General features: G+C 37.3%; 1 protein-coding gene across 1 annotated transcript; it reads left to right on the top strand.

Moving 5' to 3' along the window:
• The first annotated feature begins 4,717 nt into the window (after positions 1-4,717).
• On the top strand, positions 4,718-8,964 carry ackr3a (atypical chemokine receptor 3a). Its single transcript, XM_079822595.1, has 2 exons — positions 4,718-4,799; positions 7,751-8,964. The coding sequence occupies exons 1-2, from the start codon at positions 4,791-4,793 to the stop codon at positions 8,897-8,899; spliced, it is 1,158 nt and encodes a 385-aa protein (XP_079678721.1). The 5' UTR covers positions 4,718-4,790; the 3' UTR covers positions 8,900-8,964.
• The last annotated feature ends 7,593 nt before the right edge of the window (positions 8,965-16,557 follow it).

Below are 16,557 nucleotides of genomic sequence, written 5' to 3'. Positions count from 1 at the left end.
GTAAAAGCATCATCCGATTTAGGATCCAATTTCGAGTAGATTATAAATCAATGCATTTCTGACACATGCTGGAATGCATAGCTAAACTTTGATGGCTCTGCTGACTTATGGATAAAACAAATCATATTCTGGCCCTGTTTCACAAGGTGGTTTGTTTTAATATGTCAAATTATGTGGAAAACCACACCCACCCCAAAGACAAAACTAAATTTATTTTGGAAGAGGTCTCTCTCTAAACAATGGTCATAGACTTAAAGATGGACAAACTTGGTGCACACTTCAAAATCTTAATCTTTAGTGTTGTTGCATGACAAAATGCAACATTTATATTTTCAAAGGACAGAGAAGCAGTTGACAATCTTATTCAGTCAGTCAAGACGGTTATGTGGCTCTGCAAGGGAAGCATTTGCGGTTTAGGTGACAGTCTTGATGTGCAGTCTTCTAGGCGTAGTGCAGTGTTCGCATTCACCACACCTTTCCTGACGTGCCATTCCATAACAGACACTCTCAGCACTGTAAAATGAAAACCACAAGCAAGTCTAGCATTTAAATGCACAGGACGTTTTCAGAGACAACATGTGTAATACTAATAATAAATACTGAAAGTGACAGTTGAAGGCTTGTAGCTACAATGCTTATAGAAAGACAGATAAGATAATTGTTAACCCTAAATTTAGCCTTCAACCTAAATTCTCAAGATGCACCTGAATGTGAAGCTTTTTGCAAGCTTTGCAATGACCAATTTTTTTTTAAAACCATGACAATCAGTTTTTCATGAGACCACTAATCGAATTGAACTTATTGTCAAAATTGATCAATTATTTGGTGCTTGACAATGGATGAATTACATCTTTGATTTAGATGTAAAGCACATGACGGGATTGTTCTGTTTTGTTTTTTTAGTGTCCAACCCATAAGGAATCGCTTATATCATGTTTCCATTACCCAAAACAGGGAGCCAATTAGAGACTTCAAAACGGCACACAGTATTCTGCCATGTGCTTGCGGTATATCAAAGGAGCTTCCTCAGTAAAGAGACTGTCTTTCTGGGAAAAACGTGAAAGCTTGACGTGATTTCGGGTTCTGTCCTCAGAGTTATTAGATGAAGTCATTTAAACACACAGCCTTTAATTCAGTAGACCCTGATAGTGATTTTTGAACATTGAGAAAGTCAAGTGACAACAGGCATACCAAATTTGTAATTTGGATTATTTAAAATACAAAAGATTAGAACATTTTCGACAAATAATGAAAGCTTTTCTCTCTAAATATTAGCATTGTTTTCACGTACTTCAGTTCTTCATTATTTTCAATAAAGCGATAGATGTTTCCTTTTTTTTGTCGTTTTTGTTCATACAATGAAAGTCACTGGGGACCAAAAAAAAAAACATTGGACCCTATCGACTTTCATTATATTGCCCAAAAGAGGTCAAAAGATGAAGATGAGTGAACGATTAAAGAATTTTTCATTTTTGTGTGTAAACTATCCCTTCAATATCTTGTCTACAGTCATAAAAAGGTTTCACCTTTAGTATACTCAAAGTTTCGTTGCTCTGTGGTCACAGCTGTTTTGCTAACACAACTTTCATCTTAAAATTTCAGAGTGAACATAAATGTTTAATTACAGCGCAAGGCTTTTTGAAGCAGGACAGAACAGAATGAGTCGGTTTTATATTATTAACACCAATAAGGATGGAGTTTTCCCATTAATAGCACAGACTGGGAGTCACATACTGTAGATTCCCATCTCCAATAAACTATCATTCCGTTAACACAACTAACACATGAGCTCCTGATGTCAGATGGAGTGCTGGTCCATCCCCCACACTGCTTTCAGCCCTGCATGGCACTGAGAATGCACACTAGGGAGGCTTGAAACTGGAACCACCTGGAACACAATAGCGTGGCCTGGAGTCTGTTTTCCTCACACGATGGCACTCACCACATGTGCATATTTCACAGCAGTGCTTCTTTCTGCAGGCTAAAGATATTTTTTTTTTTTTATGTATGCCCCTTCTGCGTGATCTTTGTTAATTTATGGAACAGCAACTCAGCTGCTGTAGTGTGCTGAAATACAGAATATTATTTCTTTACTGAGTGAAGAGATTAAGCTAATAACCTCCATTTGTGCACATGCAACACTAATATGTGAAGCTTGTACACTATCATTAAAAAATACAGTAAAAACAGTAATATTGTGAAATATTATTTACTATATAAAATAACCGTTTTCAGCATCATTACTCCAGTCTTCGGTGTCACATGATGCTTCAGAAACCATTCTAATAGGCTGATTTGGTGATCAAGTCAATGATCAATGTTGAAACTAGTTGTGTTGCTAAATATTTTTGTGGAAACTGATTTTTTTTTAATGAATAGTGTTTCCTCAATTTCCAAATTGAGAGTATACAGACTTTTTCTGGTCCTGTTCATCACTCATCACACAAGGAAGTGTGAGCGGTGTATTCGGTGTTTGTGAGAAAAGCAGTATGCCTGTATAACCAAATACCAAATGGCTGCCATGGGAGCTGCTATTGGTTACACTATATAACTGCCCAAATTTACCAGCTGAGCTGTTTTTCAACCAATTAGTGAGAGTGAGCTGTTGAGGGTCTGGGAGCTGTAAAATAACTGAAACTGGCCAGACAGAAACTGATCAATCAAACCACTGTAAACGTCTCCTGCTTTCCTAAAAGTAGCAATACCATAATGGAATGATGCTGGTTTAATGTAGGAAAACTGCAAAGGTCACTAGTTCACATTTTTACAATACCCATAATGTGTATGACCAATAACTGTGGAATTTAAATGAGGATTTTTCAAATATCCCTTAAAAGTTATATCATTAATTGTTTTTGATTTTCCTCTTTTCAGTCTCTGAAAAGTCTCAGATATTAAAGCCAAATGAATACCCCTTAAAGTCTGTTATGTACATGAAAAATGATTTTACACCTCATAAAAGCATAATCCACTTTACTACATTCCCTACCAGCTTACAGGACTAATTATAATGTACTTAGAAATATTAAATAGATTATATGAAATGCATATTAGGCTAGATGTAAAGTACTAAATACACAAAGGATGAAAAGAAAAGGGACTTTTAGGTGTCCCTAATATTCCTGGGGGAAAAATACAAAGACATAAACAGAGAAATAAGAGTCTTTTTCTGTTATGTTTCACTTAACGTTCACCTAACTCTTAGAAAGGGAATCAACTTCAGAAAGAAAACCCTTCGAAGTAAGTTCATGGGAAGAACTTACATATTTGCATGAGTTATCTGCTCTCTTTGCTGTTCTTCAGAGAGTCGATGTGATCTCCAGTTCCTGGCCTTGACCCTAAAACAGAAGAGGGCATGACCCAAGTGACAAAGTTGGACAAGTTTACCCAGAGCAGTTCAACCTTCAGCTGTCACCACCAGTCTTCCATGTTTATTGAGACATCTTTGGAAGCTTTGGTCCAGTTACAATGTTGCAAAATTATAGTTTTCTTGAACATGAACTAAAATAAACAAATTAATCCTCCACTGCAGGAAGTTATTTAAAGGTCCTTTGTTCTCACGCACAGAGTCACTCATTTTACAACAGTTGTTGCTTAGCAATGGAGGGAAAGTGTGTGTTTGAAAAGTAGAGAGATTTTGTGCTCTTTCTGTTCTAGCAGCTTTGGACCCCTGCTCTCTTCCCTCCAAATTCACATCATTCAATCTCTGTTTCAAAGCCTCCACCAAAAGGAGACAAAAGGTCTCTCCCCTCCTCTGTATAGAAGAAAGCTCAGATAAAGAAGCTGGCACAAGTGTTAAGGAGAACCAGGATGCTTATCAGTGACTTTTTGAAATGTGCTCTGATACTTTTGATAGCTGGGGACAATGGATATCCGTGCATGCTGAGGCTGCCCTTTCATGCAGGTTATCATGATGGAAACAATCACTCCCTCATCGATTCATGTCCTTCATGAGGTCAGACCTTTTCTCTGTCAGATGAAGAAGAAAACCATTACATATTCGTCTGTACATGACCTTGCCATAACAAGATATGATGTTTTATTTCCATCGCATTAGTGGTAGCCTTTGCTTTGAGGTTTCGCAGATCATACTCTTCCTGCTACCATGGTGGTGATTGTAGTCTACATATTTTTCTCAAGATCGCAGATTGTCGTTTTGGGTGTTGGTTGTTTCATAATGTATAATCAGGCATGCATGAAATGAGTAGGCTACTCTGAGGTGTCAGGCATGGCACTCCACAAAGTTGCATTCGTGATTAACTATCCTCATGTTATAATTTTTTTTTTTAATAAAGAACGGATTTTTAGAATCTTGTTTGAAATATAAAACTTATTTTTCACTTTTCCTATAGCTCAAACTGTGCATGACGCGCAACGCCATGGACATGGGTTCGATTCTTTGGGAAAGCAAGGACTGACAATTAAGTGACACACATACCCTTTGTAAAAGCGCCTGCCAAATGTGTGTATAATAAATATGTATTAGGCCTATGTATGGTTTTAATCATAAAAAAATAATAACATCTAAATGGGGGCTCTACGTTATAATTCGATTCGGGGCATTCATTTGGCGAGCAGCGTGGTCACCAGTGTAATCCATGAGCATGTTCAGACTGAGGTAGCGCAGCTCTGCTCTCGGAGCCGCTATTGTCAGGAGCAGATGGGCGTCACCACTTTCATTCACTCTATTTAAACAACCTGCAGCAGAAGCGCCAACGGGATAGCTACATCATCGGCTGGTAACGAAACCGTGGATTAATTTTGCGCGCTGACCAAGCATTGAAGGCAAAATGACAGAGGTGAGCAATATCGTTTTGTCCTAAAGAACGAGCAAAAAACTCGAGACAAGACTTTTTGAAGGCTATATTAGCCTACTATTAGTTTCACTACTGCCTGCTTTAGACACCTGCACTGCACTAGACAATCTGTTAACAGCTCCGCAAGGGTGACGTTATACAGTTGGGAGTTTCAACTATGAAAGCAGATCTTTATCCTGGATATGCCTCTTTTGTCAGTGTAATAGTGTAATAGGGGTTCGTGATAAAGTTGCAAGCGTATATGAAATAGTTAATGTCTCAACAAAACTAACTTGTGCTGAGTATAAATTACTAACAGCGTGTGTTTAAGCGCAAAATAAACGGCTGCAGAAGTAGGCTAATTGAGGACGTAACCATGGCAACTCTATGCTTGCGCTTTTTCTGTTTGTAATATATTGACAACATACAAATGCTGAAAACGTTAAACACTTTATGATATATTCATATGTCTCACAAATTTAAGTATCGTTGACTATTGGCTATAACTGTGGTTCACATACAGTATTTGGGTTTTACGCGAAAAATCAGACACGGTCACAATTCAATTCTACAAAGCTCCACAGTTAGAGTAGATTTTGCTTTTGAAACAAAACTCACATGTGTTAAGCATTTTCATCATATTTCATTATGTCCATGAATTGGCTCTCTGCGTTTCAGTCTAACATAATCAGTTCAGAGCTTTACTCAATGTCGTTCTATTACAGTGTTTACATTTGTCGACATCCATAACCTCAAAATAAATCAATTCATTCGAAACAGAAGATTAGCTTGGGAAGCAGGAACAAGAATGCACTTCATTTTAATTGAAAAAAAGAGAAACATTTGCTCTGTTCATGGAGAGTTTGCACTGCACCATGTACACACTGATTAGCAGACACTAAAGAGGCACTGCATCATGAATTTGATTTTTAGTATGTCCATTATTCTTTCAAAGATGATTCAATGTGCAAATCAAGGTTTATTTAAACATCCTGCCAGCAAGAGCAGTAACAGGTTCAAGGCCCTTAAGGTAGTTATAAAGTATTTGACCTTTGACACGCCAGTGTCCTTGCTGCTAACCAATGTGAACTGCTGGGAGCCAAAGGAACATTTAAATGTCTATCAGAGTTTACATGGTGATCTGCAGAGCTGGAACAGTGGACCATCTTTTAGTCTTGAGTATTTTTATGCATAAATAAATAACTAAATATAATTACAAACAAAAGAGAGACAATAAGACAAGAGAAGGCAAAGAGTGTTTGCATGTGTATCTCCACGTGTTACAGTCCTTAAATGATTCATCAATTACATTTTGTGCTATGAACTTCCTAAACTGTTTCCTCTTAGGGCTAAAGCATATAAACCATTCTTAAACAAACAAACATAAAAGCTTTTATCAAACAGCACTATTGTGTACTTACTAAATGTAAAACAATTAGATTTAACTTTGTAATGGACTTCAAACTGAATACAGGTGGAGCAACAGGAAATTTCCTTTTGTAATGGAACTTTATGTGTAATTCAAGACCCCAATTATAACATTTTAGTGGATAAACATAATCACACGCTCTTTATGTTATGATAAGTCTTGCAACACAACACGAGGCAGGCTTATTTGATATTTTTATAGATTTACACTAATTCAGAAATGCATTATACTAACATTCAACATCCACTGTTGCAGCTCTGCTCATGGAAAGGTTCCACTAAAAAAGGATTTAGTGACCAGAGAAAAATGAAGGGTCAAGGGTCTGTGACCTCACCAACTACATAGCAACATGTCTTTGAGAAAAGACCACTTAGATGTTTAAGATGGCGTGACAAAATCCCTAAAATGAAATTACTTTGCTCATAGAAATCACTGTGAAGTCACTTTGATTTTTGAAAAGCAGAACCAGCTTAAAGGGTACTTCAGCATGACTGGCTTGAAGCCAAACAGCTTTGTGCTTTTGAAGTAGTGTCAACTTTCGAACCGAGCTGAACCATGAAATAATAATAGGATGCTTTGACAATTTCACAAATATGAAAGGCTCTAGTGCCGTGTTTTGTATTGCATGATTGGAAGGTCTTATGTCAAATAAAAAATGTAAAAAAATGGTTCTTAAATGTTCTTTTACAGATCGCACTTTTGATCTTAGTGAGAAAAAAACAGTATATAGCAATACTTTAGTTAGTTGCTCGTTTTTGGAACTGACAATTGCTCTTAAATCCTATTATGGGATTTATAATCACATCTAAGGCAAGTCTGGTGAATGAAACCTGTCAAGCACAGAGGCAGGTCATATCTCACCGCACAATCAAAAGATGAAAATAAGAAAATGACTGTTTTTGTGGGAATGCGGTTAATGCTTAATGAAGTTTATTTATGCAAATATACTACAGTTCAAATGTTGGGGTTTTGTTTAATATTTTCAAAAGAAAGGCTTTTGTTCATCAAGCCATTTATTTGATCTTGATTAACTTATTTATATGATGGAAAAATACAGTAAAACAGCTGAAAACAAATGTTTTCTATTTTTATATTTAAATGCATTTTCAGTCTTTAGACTTACATGATCCTTCAGAAATCTTTCTGTGGAACAGCGGTGGGAAGCATTATACTTTATACTTATTTTCAGAATTCTTTGATGAATTGCATGCTAAAAAGCATTTATTTGAAATATATATTTTTGTAACAATGTTAATGTAAATGTAAATGTCACTTGACTTTCAACATCTTACTGACCATAAACTTTTGAATTCACAAATATTTAACCTTAATATAAAACATTAATAAATAAAAAAGTATGAATATTGATTTAGCTAAATATTATAAATATCTAGAATTATATTAATAAAACAAAAAAACAAACATCCTTTTAGACCCTTTAGACCTTTCGGTAATCATGACAGACTCAGTAAACTTTACTTCATCTTGATGTGTGTTTTACTTCTGTTTCCTTCCCCTTCCACAGTTGCAGTCTCCACTACCAGACGAAAAGATCAGTCTAAGTGGCAGCGAAGTGACTGAATTCTTCGCCATGTTGGAAAATTTGAACTTCACAGACGCCAATGACAACAGCTCATGGGTGAAATCGCAAATCTGCCCCACCTCCTTCAACCTTTCTGCTCTCCTCAATGCCATGTGCACCCTCTATGCCTTAATTTTTGTTGTGGGCCTGGCCGCCAATGCGCTAGTAGTGTGGGTCAACTTGCGCTCGGAGAGACATTACCACGAGACACACTTGTACATATTAAACCTAGCGGTGGCTGACCTGTGTGTGGTCGCTACTCTCCCAGTGTGGGTGAGCTCGCTGGCACAGGGTGGTCACTGGTCGTTTGGCCAGGCGGCTTGTAAGCTCACACATCTTCTCTTCAGCGTCAACCTTTTCGCCAGCATCTTCTTCCTGGCCTGCATGAGCGTGGACCGGTATCTCTCGGTGGTACGCTCGGAGAATATTTCTCCCAGACGAGGGCGACAAATACGCCGTTTAGTGTGTGCAGTAACATGGCTGCTTGCTTTATTCGCCTCAGTACCTGACACATACTTCCTGCAGTCCGTAAAGTCACTACACAGTCCTGTGACCTTGTGTCATCCTGTATATCCAGAGGACAACCCTTTGCAGTGGATGGTGGGCATTCAACTGAGTTTTGTGGTTCTTGGTTTTGTCATTCCCTTCCCCATTATAGCAGTGTCCTATGCACTGTTGGCAAAAGCTCTGGCTTCCTCTTCCTCTCATTCCTCTTTAAATGGTGACCAGGATCGCAGCGTGAGCAGGAAAGTCATCCTCACGTACATAGTGGTTTTCATAGCTTGCTGGGCACCATATCATGCTGTGCTGTTAGCCGACGCTCTAGCCATGCTAGGTGTACTCCCACTGGGCTGTGGTTCAAAGAACGGCCTTTTTGTGCTGCTACACCTCACGCAATGCCTGTCGCTGCTTCACTGCTGCGTGAACCCTGTCGTCTACAGCTTTGCTCACCGTCACTACCGCTATGACCTCATGAAAGCCTTCATCTTCAAATACTCCACCCGTACGGGGCTGGCACAACTCATGGAGGGCTCTCAGGGCACCGAGACAGAATACGCAATGGTGGAGAACAACCCTATGGCTGTGAGTTAGGACCCTTGAGACGTCGCCCTCAACCAAAGTTCTGCACTGCTTCAAAACAGGAACTCCTCTGACATGCACTCTAAAAAAAAAAAGGTTCTATATTGCACCAAAAATGGCTCTTGGCTCGTAATCATAGGGGAACCTTTTTTAGTGCTATATAGCACCAATTTTGGTGCTTCAGTGGTTCTTCAGCGGTTCTTCAGAGGTTCTTCAGCGGTTCTTCAGAGGTTCTTCACCGGTTCTTTGACTAAGGTGCTATATAGCACCTCTGAAGAACCGCTGAAGAACCACTGAAGCACCAAAATTGGTGCTATATAGCACTAAAAAAGGTTCCCCTATGATTACGAGCCTTTTTTTTAGAGTGTGTTTTTCCTGAAATTCAGATAAACAAAACTGAATTTGAGCATGTTTTCCATCAAAATAGCAGCAAATGCTCAACAGTGATCCCAAAGATACTGAATAATTCATTTGAAGTGTGCCAAAGACTGGTGAGATCAGAAACACTCTGACATGTTTTCCTAAATTCAGACAAGTAAAACTGAATTTTAACGTTTTACGTCAAAATTGCAGCAAATGCTCAACAGTGACCCCAAAGATACTGAATAATTCATTTGAAATGTGCTAAAAACGAATGGGATTTTATTGTAAAATCAGAACCATGAAGAATTGATTCCAAACTGACTAGCAGGCAAAATTGTATAATTTCAATCCACTTTAGAGAGACATGTATGCTACAGCTTGGTGCTGTATCATTCAAGAAACAAAATCTCTATAATTGTGTCCAATAATCACTCAGAAATCTGTGATGGCTTTCAGTCATCATAATAATTAATAATGCACAATATACAAGAATTCAAGCAAGGGGAAGGTCAACAAACCATTTAAAAGTTGATAAAGTTTATTAAACAAAAAATAAATGATATTTTTTTTATTTTTACAACACTCCTGTCATTGTAAGTAACGTACTGTAAGTGATGTAGTGATGTAGTTCTAGTTCTCTTCTTAATTGTGTTAATATTTAGATGTGGCTCAATTGCTACTGACTGAATTGTTTAGAGCACTTTCTTTGATGAAATAGGGGCTTTTACATCTGTGGCAAGAGAATTGGCATTACTTTTGTATTTTGAGCAGTGTTCTCTACAACAGCACATTCCAACATGTTTGAAGAACAGAACAAGTTAGAACAAACTTATTTTCAACTGGATTTGAATGTGCAACTGTGTTTGTACTTCATTTTGTTTGTGTGTGTACAGTATATGATGTTTTATGACTTGCTGTCATTTTGTAACAGAGCCTTGTGTGTACTTGGAAGGGAAATGCCTTTATAATTTTTTTATGCCTTTAATTACTTTATGTTGTCTTTGACAGATGTGTATATTTCAGTTATCTAAAAAGTAAGTTAAGTATGTTGTTATATTTATCTTTGACATACTGTATATATATATTTTTAGTATATATAGTTCTGTTGGAATGCTGAATATTTAAATGTGCTTGGAAATAAATAATTTGATTCATTGTGTCAATTATAAAATCTAATCTCAGTTTAATGTGAAAAATAATTAAACATCAATTGTCTTTGTTTAAAATATCTCACACTTGCATATATAGCTTCTGATGGAAAATGCATGGTTAGGATTAACCCATACTTGAGCTGGAAGAGCTGAAAGATGCCTTTCATGTTTGATTATTAAAATCAACACTGTATTACTGGTTCACCATCTGTTCAACAATGGTGGCCTTTTTTATTTACACCCTAAAGGCATAATAAAAACTTAAAGGTAATGACTAGTACAACAATGCAAGTTTTTGTGGTGATGGAAGTTTTAAATACTGTCTCAAGATGGCCATAACAGATTTAACCACATTCTGTGCATTCAATGTAGCTAAAATATGTTTAAAATGTTGAAACTGGGATGGAACTTGAAATACACAAATTCCATTAAGTGTCTCACGCTGACCTATAAACTCAAAGAAGCTTACTAAAATTTTTACTATAAAAACAAGAGTACAATTCTCAAGATGAACTTATAATAAAAGATTTCTGACTGAGTCCTTTTTTATATTGATTTTTCAGGGTAAATGTCAAAATAATTAGCTAAGTATCTCACAAGCATATCTTCACAGCTATAATTCAGCCAGGTAATTTATTAAAAATAAATTCATATAACTTACAATTAGACCCAATTGACAGTTATTTTGTTTTTGCCACGTCAAAGACATTCCTTTTCGATACCCACACTTGGAGGATAGTGTTTCGTGCCTGCAAGAATCAATGTTTTTGAACTAATCGGCTGAGCTGAGTTAATGATTCAGTGACTCACTCAATAACTTTTTCAAACCCTTGTTTTGTTGCTGAATGTAATCCATCAGTTTTAAAAAAAATCGACTGAATAAATAGCCTAGAAATCTAGACGCACCCTAGCGGCAGAAAATGTATTTTGCCGCGAGTGTAGTCTAGCAACTCTCGGTAGACCTGAGAGCTGGAAAAACCAAACTCTGGTCAGGCCAATCACAGCGTGTGTAGAGTCGGTGGGCGGGCTCAACATAATGACGGCACATCACGGCAGAGTTGCGGTGGTTCTGCGTGCTACTCGTAAACATAGAAGCTGACGAACAGCGGTCTTTTGAATCGGCTTTGGCCACGACTCTGGAAGACTTGGAGTTAAGTTTTTTCTTTGAGAAAAGAACAAAGAACGGCACTGAAGTCATTCTCAAGAAAAGAAGATATGTTCGAAGTTTTGCCGACCGGATATGGCGAAAGTCTATCAACTGACCTTAGCTCGGCTTCACCTTCTTCTTTGCTCTGGTTGGTTATGGCGCTCATGGCGCTATCCAATTGCGTGGAGAGGTAATTTGAAAGACAACCGTTTATCCCGCCCCTCGGATTGAGCGCTGTCAATGGTGAGTTTCCAGACCCAACATCTTGATGTGGGTCTGGCTTGTCAGGCTACTGAATAAATGATTCAATGCTACATTCATAAAGACCATAATTTGTGGCCACCTACTGGCTAGTCAATGTAATCTCACATTAATTTTAATGGGCCAAACGAGATGTGTTCAGGCGCATTGTTGGCGTGTTGCTATTTTGAGGCAACTGAAAACAACTGCACCATTGACCAACAAAAACCTGGTTTAAAGCGCAATATTTTTTTTGTTATTTAAAGAGCATATTAGTAATATGCGCCTATAGGCGGGTCCACAACGCGCGTACACTCTGCTTAATACACATACAGGGATGCGCAGCAGCATTTTTATTGTGTACATAAATATAAATGTGCCTACATGTCATAATGGATAGTCATTGCATGTATCAGAATAATAACCTATTTGCAGTAATGAAATTAGCTAATTATTTGACCAAACGTGGCAATACACACATATTTTAACTGACTCGTCAGGTTGAGGGGGTCTATATTCCGCCATCTAAATAGCGAATCCGCTATGGCGCATGTGCAACTGGCTTTTAAAGGGAATGGGAGATGATTGGTTTATTACATGTTATGCCCTAAACACATCCCTTACTCATTAAGAGAGTAGGGACAACCCTTTTATACCATGCGCCTGACGCGCCAACCATTTTTCCTGTCATTAAACTAGCAAAAGTGGATTTGGACACGCCCAAAGTGCAATTGCGCTGTGCGCTTTAGACAGTGCACTTAGATCGTTAAAATAGGGCCCTTTATTGTATTAGCACAATCAAATACATACAGTGACTTTACAACTTACTGTGCATGTTGTATTTTAGGAAACTTTATAAAACTCTGATGCCTGTTAACTTTTGCAGGTTTCCATATAATACATTTCAATTAATTCATTGGTTTAAACTCTTTAAACATTTAGCTCTCAGAGGCGCCAAAACCAAGCTTTAATGGTACAGCATATTCACTTCTCAGTATACCCTTTTACCTTGCATTTTTTTTCATCATAGTCAGCTAATGCTGAGCAGCATTTCCACATCAAACAGATGCAGGGGCAGAACAAGGACACATTAGAGTCTGATTTACGCTGATCTGAACTCCAAGTGCAACCAATGTCAGGTCTATAATACTTAAAACACTTTCCTGTATTTAGACACTTTCAAGGCCTGAGCAAAACCGCTTAAGGTTGCATTAGCGGCTGGATTAAAAGACAACCAGTCTGTTCATCAACTGCCTTTTTATTCAACATCTTTTGATGTTTTTTTTTTGTTGACAAACTCAAGGTCTCTTTTATTTCTTAAAAAAACCCCACTACATAATATGAACAAATGACTGGTTGCAAAATAAAAGTTAAAAGAAATTCATTGGTGCAATATCTTTTTGTCTCAGTCAAGTTTGTAAACTTATGGATCAAACTAAATCAAACTAACTAATTCAGTATGCTCCACACTTTTGAGCATCAAAGAAGATTATTGTTGTATAACTGAAGAGTTTTCCCATAATTAACTGTTTGGTTGATTGACCCCTCTTGAACTCATCTGGTTTCAATTGGTCTCTAATCTGTTAATTCCTTTTCACACTAATCATGGTGTGACATATTTTTCATCACTAAACATCCCCTGTGTCTTTCTCGGCAACTATTAATTTATTTTGTCATGCTCAAAGTTTTCATGTCTGGAAAAAACACCACAACACAACAAAACTGTCAGACACTTCAAAAACTTTAAACAGCTTCATAAAAATGTATTCTTTCAAACACAACATTGTCCTGAATGTAGGCTGTGACCGTGTTAAACTCACACAGGGACAGAAAAGAGACCAACGGATTAAAACAGGTCATGACAGTTTTGTTTCTGTTATAGGGCCTTAATTTACAGGCACACCAACAGCAAAGACAGTGTCTGATTTTAACAGTGCTGACTGTAAGACAGTATGTTGTGTCAAATTACATTTATATAATATAATATATATTTAATATATTTTAATATGAATCTAAAATGTAATTCAGTATTAACTTCTTGTATGACAACAGTATTTCACTTGCAATCCTGCTGTTAGTCTGAATATTCAATGTGAAACTTGATTATGTTCATAGCCTAATGATATAATTTGTCATGTAGGACCCTGCTATTTCAATTTAGCCCTTCATTGCATTTTTGCTTGTGCAGAATCAAGTCTTCAGAAGACAAATGATGTCTTTAATTTCAGTCTTCTCTTGTGGTTTGGCTGGTGCTCCAAAAGGGATTCGTGAACAAGGCAAAGGGCCATTGGTTCAGCCCAGAATGAATGAACAGCCCGGGATGGCGTGTAATGTGAACAGCCGGTATTCCTGTATGTTAGTTTTACAACAAAGCTATGGATTTGTCTGTGATTCAGCTAATACTGTTTGTGGAATTTGCATCCATGATTACTAGAGTTGCTAAGGATCTGTAATGAGAGTGATCCTGTAAAACATGAACATGAAACATGATCAAGAAGATTTTTTCCCCTGCAAACAAACTTCATCAAAACATCAGAAAACTCTAGCACATACACCCCCAAGCATGCACGTTATATGGCACCTGCTAAAATATCCATCATTAACAGAGTGTTTGTGTTTGTATTTCTCAGTCAGGACCAGAAAGAGTTTATTTCTCCTTTTGTACAGCTTGTGTAACAGCCCTGGAAGCCTCAGATAAAGTATCTCTTCACAAAAACACAATATGACTTTAATATCATTATGATAAAGAGTCTTCATGCTGTCTAATAATGAACTATTAAGTGTTGTTGGATTGCAGTTCTTAGACTTTTTAATGATATTAAATACATTTATTTTAATCAACTACTGATTAGATGCACTCATAGTTTGTAAAGTCCCCCAACAAATGGCAATTGTTTGGAATATATTTTGTGTGTATGGCAGACTTAAGTGTGTTTACATTTCATTTAACATTGTTGATGCAATTTGTGATGTTCCCACAGGAACTTCGAATGGGTTTTTATTATGTCTGTCACGCATGCAAACTCACATGTGGTAGTTGTAGTGTTAGCAACTTACAAGCACACAATGGTTTCAAAATTCACATCGGAGGTATGATTGTAACTTATGTTGTAATTCTATGATTACGACGAAGAACCACTTTTAGTGCCATATAGAACCTTTCTTTTAGAGTGTAAAGTCTTTATCTTTGTTCAAATCTTTGTCAGTATCCTATTTTGAATCTGTGACCATTTGCAAGCATAATGTTTGGCCTAACACCTCATTAATTGCAGCTTGATAACCATAGATAGATAACCAAAGATAACCACATCTTAACATGTTCTGTATATGGTAGTGGTGCTATAGCACCTTAGTCAGTGGTGCTATATAGCACCTTAGCAAAAGAACCGCTGAAGAACCGATGAAGAACCACTGAAGCACCAAAATTGGTGCTATAAAGCACTTAAAAAGGTTCCCCTATGATTACGAGCCAAGAACCAATTTTAGTGCCATATAGAACCTTTTTTTTTTAGAGTTTATAAATTAACAGTATTAATGCTGATAGCTTTGAGATTTTGAATATAACTTTCTTAAAATGATCAACAATGGCCTATACCTAATGTTGAAGCCAGAGTTCTGAAGTGTTATTCTTTCTTTTCATGTTGCTTTACAAATATTGATGTCTCACATTCCCTTAGTGAGTTATTGATGAAATTCACTCCCTGGACTCAGCCATTTTTTGCTCTATAGTGTATAAAGTTGGTCACTTAGCCTACTATACACTTAGACAGATCATCTCTTTCTCAAATTGTGCTGATTTGTGTAGACAGAACCTGAGAATTTTACTTGCCTATTTCTGATTTAGACAAAAAAAATTCAATGGCGGTTCTCAGACTGCCATTATGAGTAATATGTCATTGTTTTGTGAATAATACATTCTGTCTATTCTCTCTCTTTTAATTGGCTGGTGACACAGTTGAATCTCTGGGCTGGTCCTAAGTTTAAACCCTGGAAGGGGAGTGATGTATGAAATGGAGAGTTTTCAGTTCTTCCATCATTATTGTGACCTTGAGCAAGACACTTTTTTGGACAAAAAGCATTCATTAAGTGATGAATAACCAAAGCCACAGTCAAGGAGAAGTCAGTGAGAGTCAAGTTACCTCTCTAGGGGTAGACAAGTGTGTGTGGATGGGCACAGAGTCTTGTTTTCACATCCCTGAAATGTCAGTGTTTCTCCTAGACCCAGTATAAATTCCCACGGGAACCTCTGGTCTGCTTTGGTAAAGGGAGCAGAACAATCCTCTGCCCCTTTTCATATTCACCACAAACATCAGCCCATACAATATGCTGAATCAAATATGTATAGGATTGAGTTTCACATGGAAACTGTAGCTTGATTAGTAAACCAGGGAAGCAGGTTTTTTCCCACCTACTATTCTTTCTATTCATCCACATGTCCCAAACTGGATCCCTGAGTCAGACAAAGACTCCATGGCATCTCTGTTACTCAGCAAAATGAAAAAGAGATTAGGGTTATTCCACGATGGGAAACTATCAATCCCCCTTTTATTTACATAAAATAGCCTACTCATTACAGCCGAATAACCGTGTGACCCTGCAAATATATATATATATTGCTTCTGTAGCAGCTAAAGCTGTGTAAAACCAGACTGTATGTTATACCTGTATTTACAGATGTGCTATGATAAAAACCCGGAAGATTTCCATGCTGACACAAACCAGGGTTAAAGGTACACATCAATAGAATGCTAGAGGCTCAGATTGAAGAA

This window comes from Gobio gobio (assembly GCF_949357685.1).
Source record: "Gobio gobio genome assembly, chromosome: 7".
Taxonomy (NCBI): Eukaryota; Metazoa; Chordata; class Actinopteri; order Cypriniformes; family Gobionidae; genus Gobio; species Gobio gobio.
The sequence above is the reverse complement of the archived record's forward strand: the minus strand, read 5'-3'. Positions and strand labels throughout refer to the sequence as shown.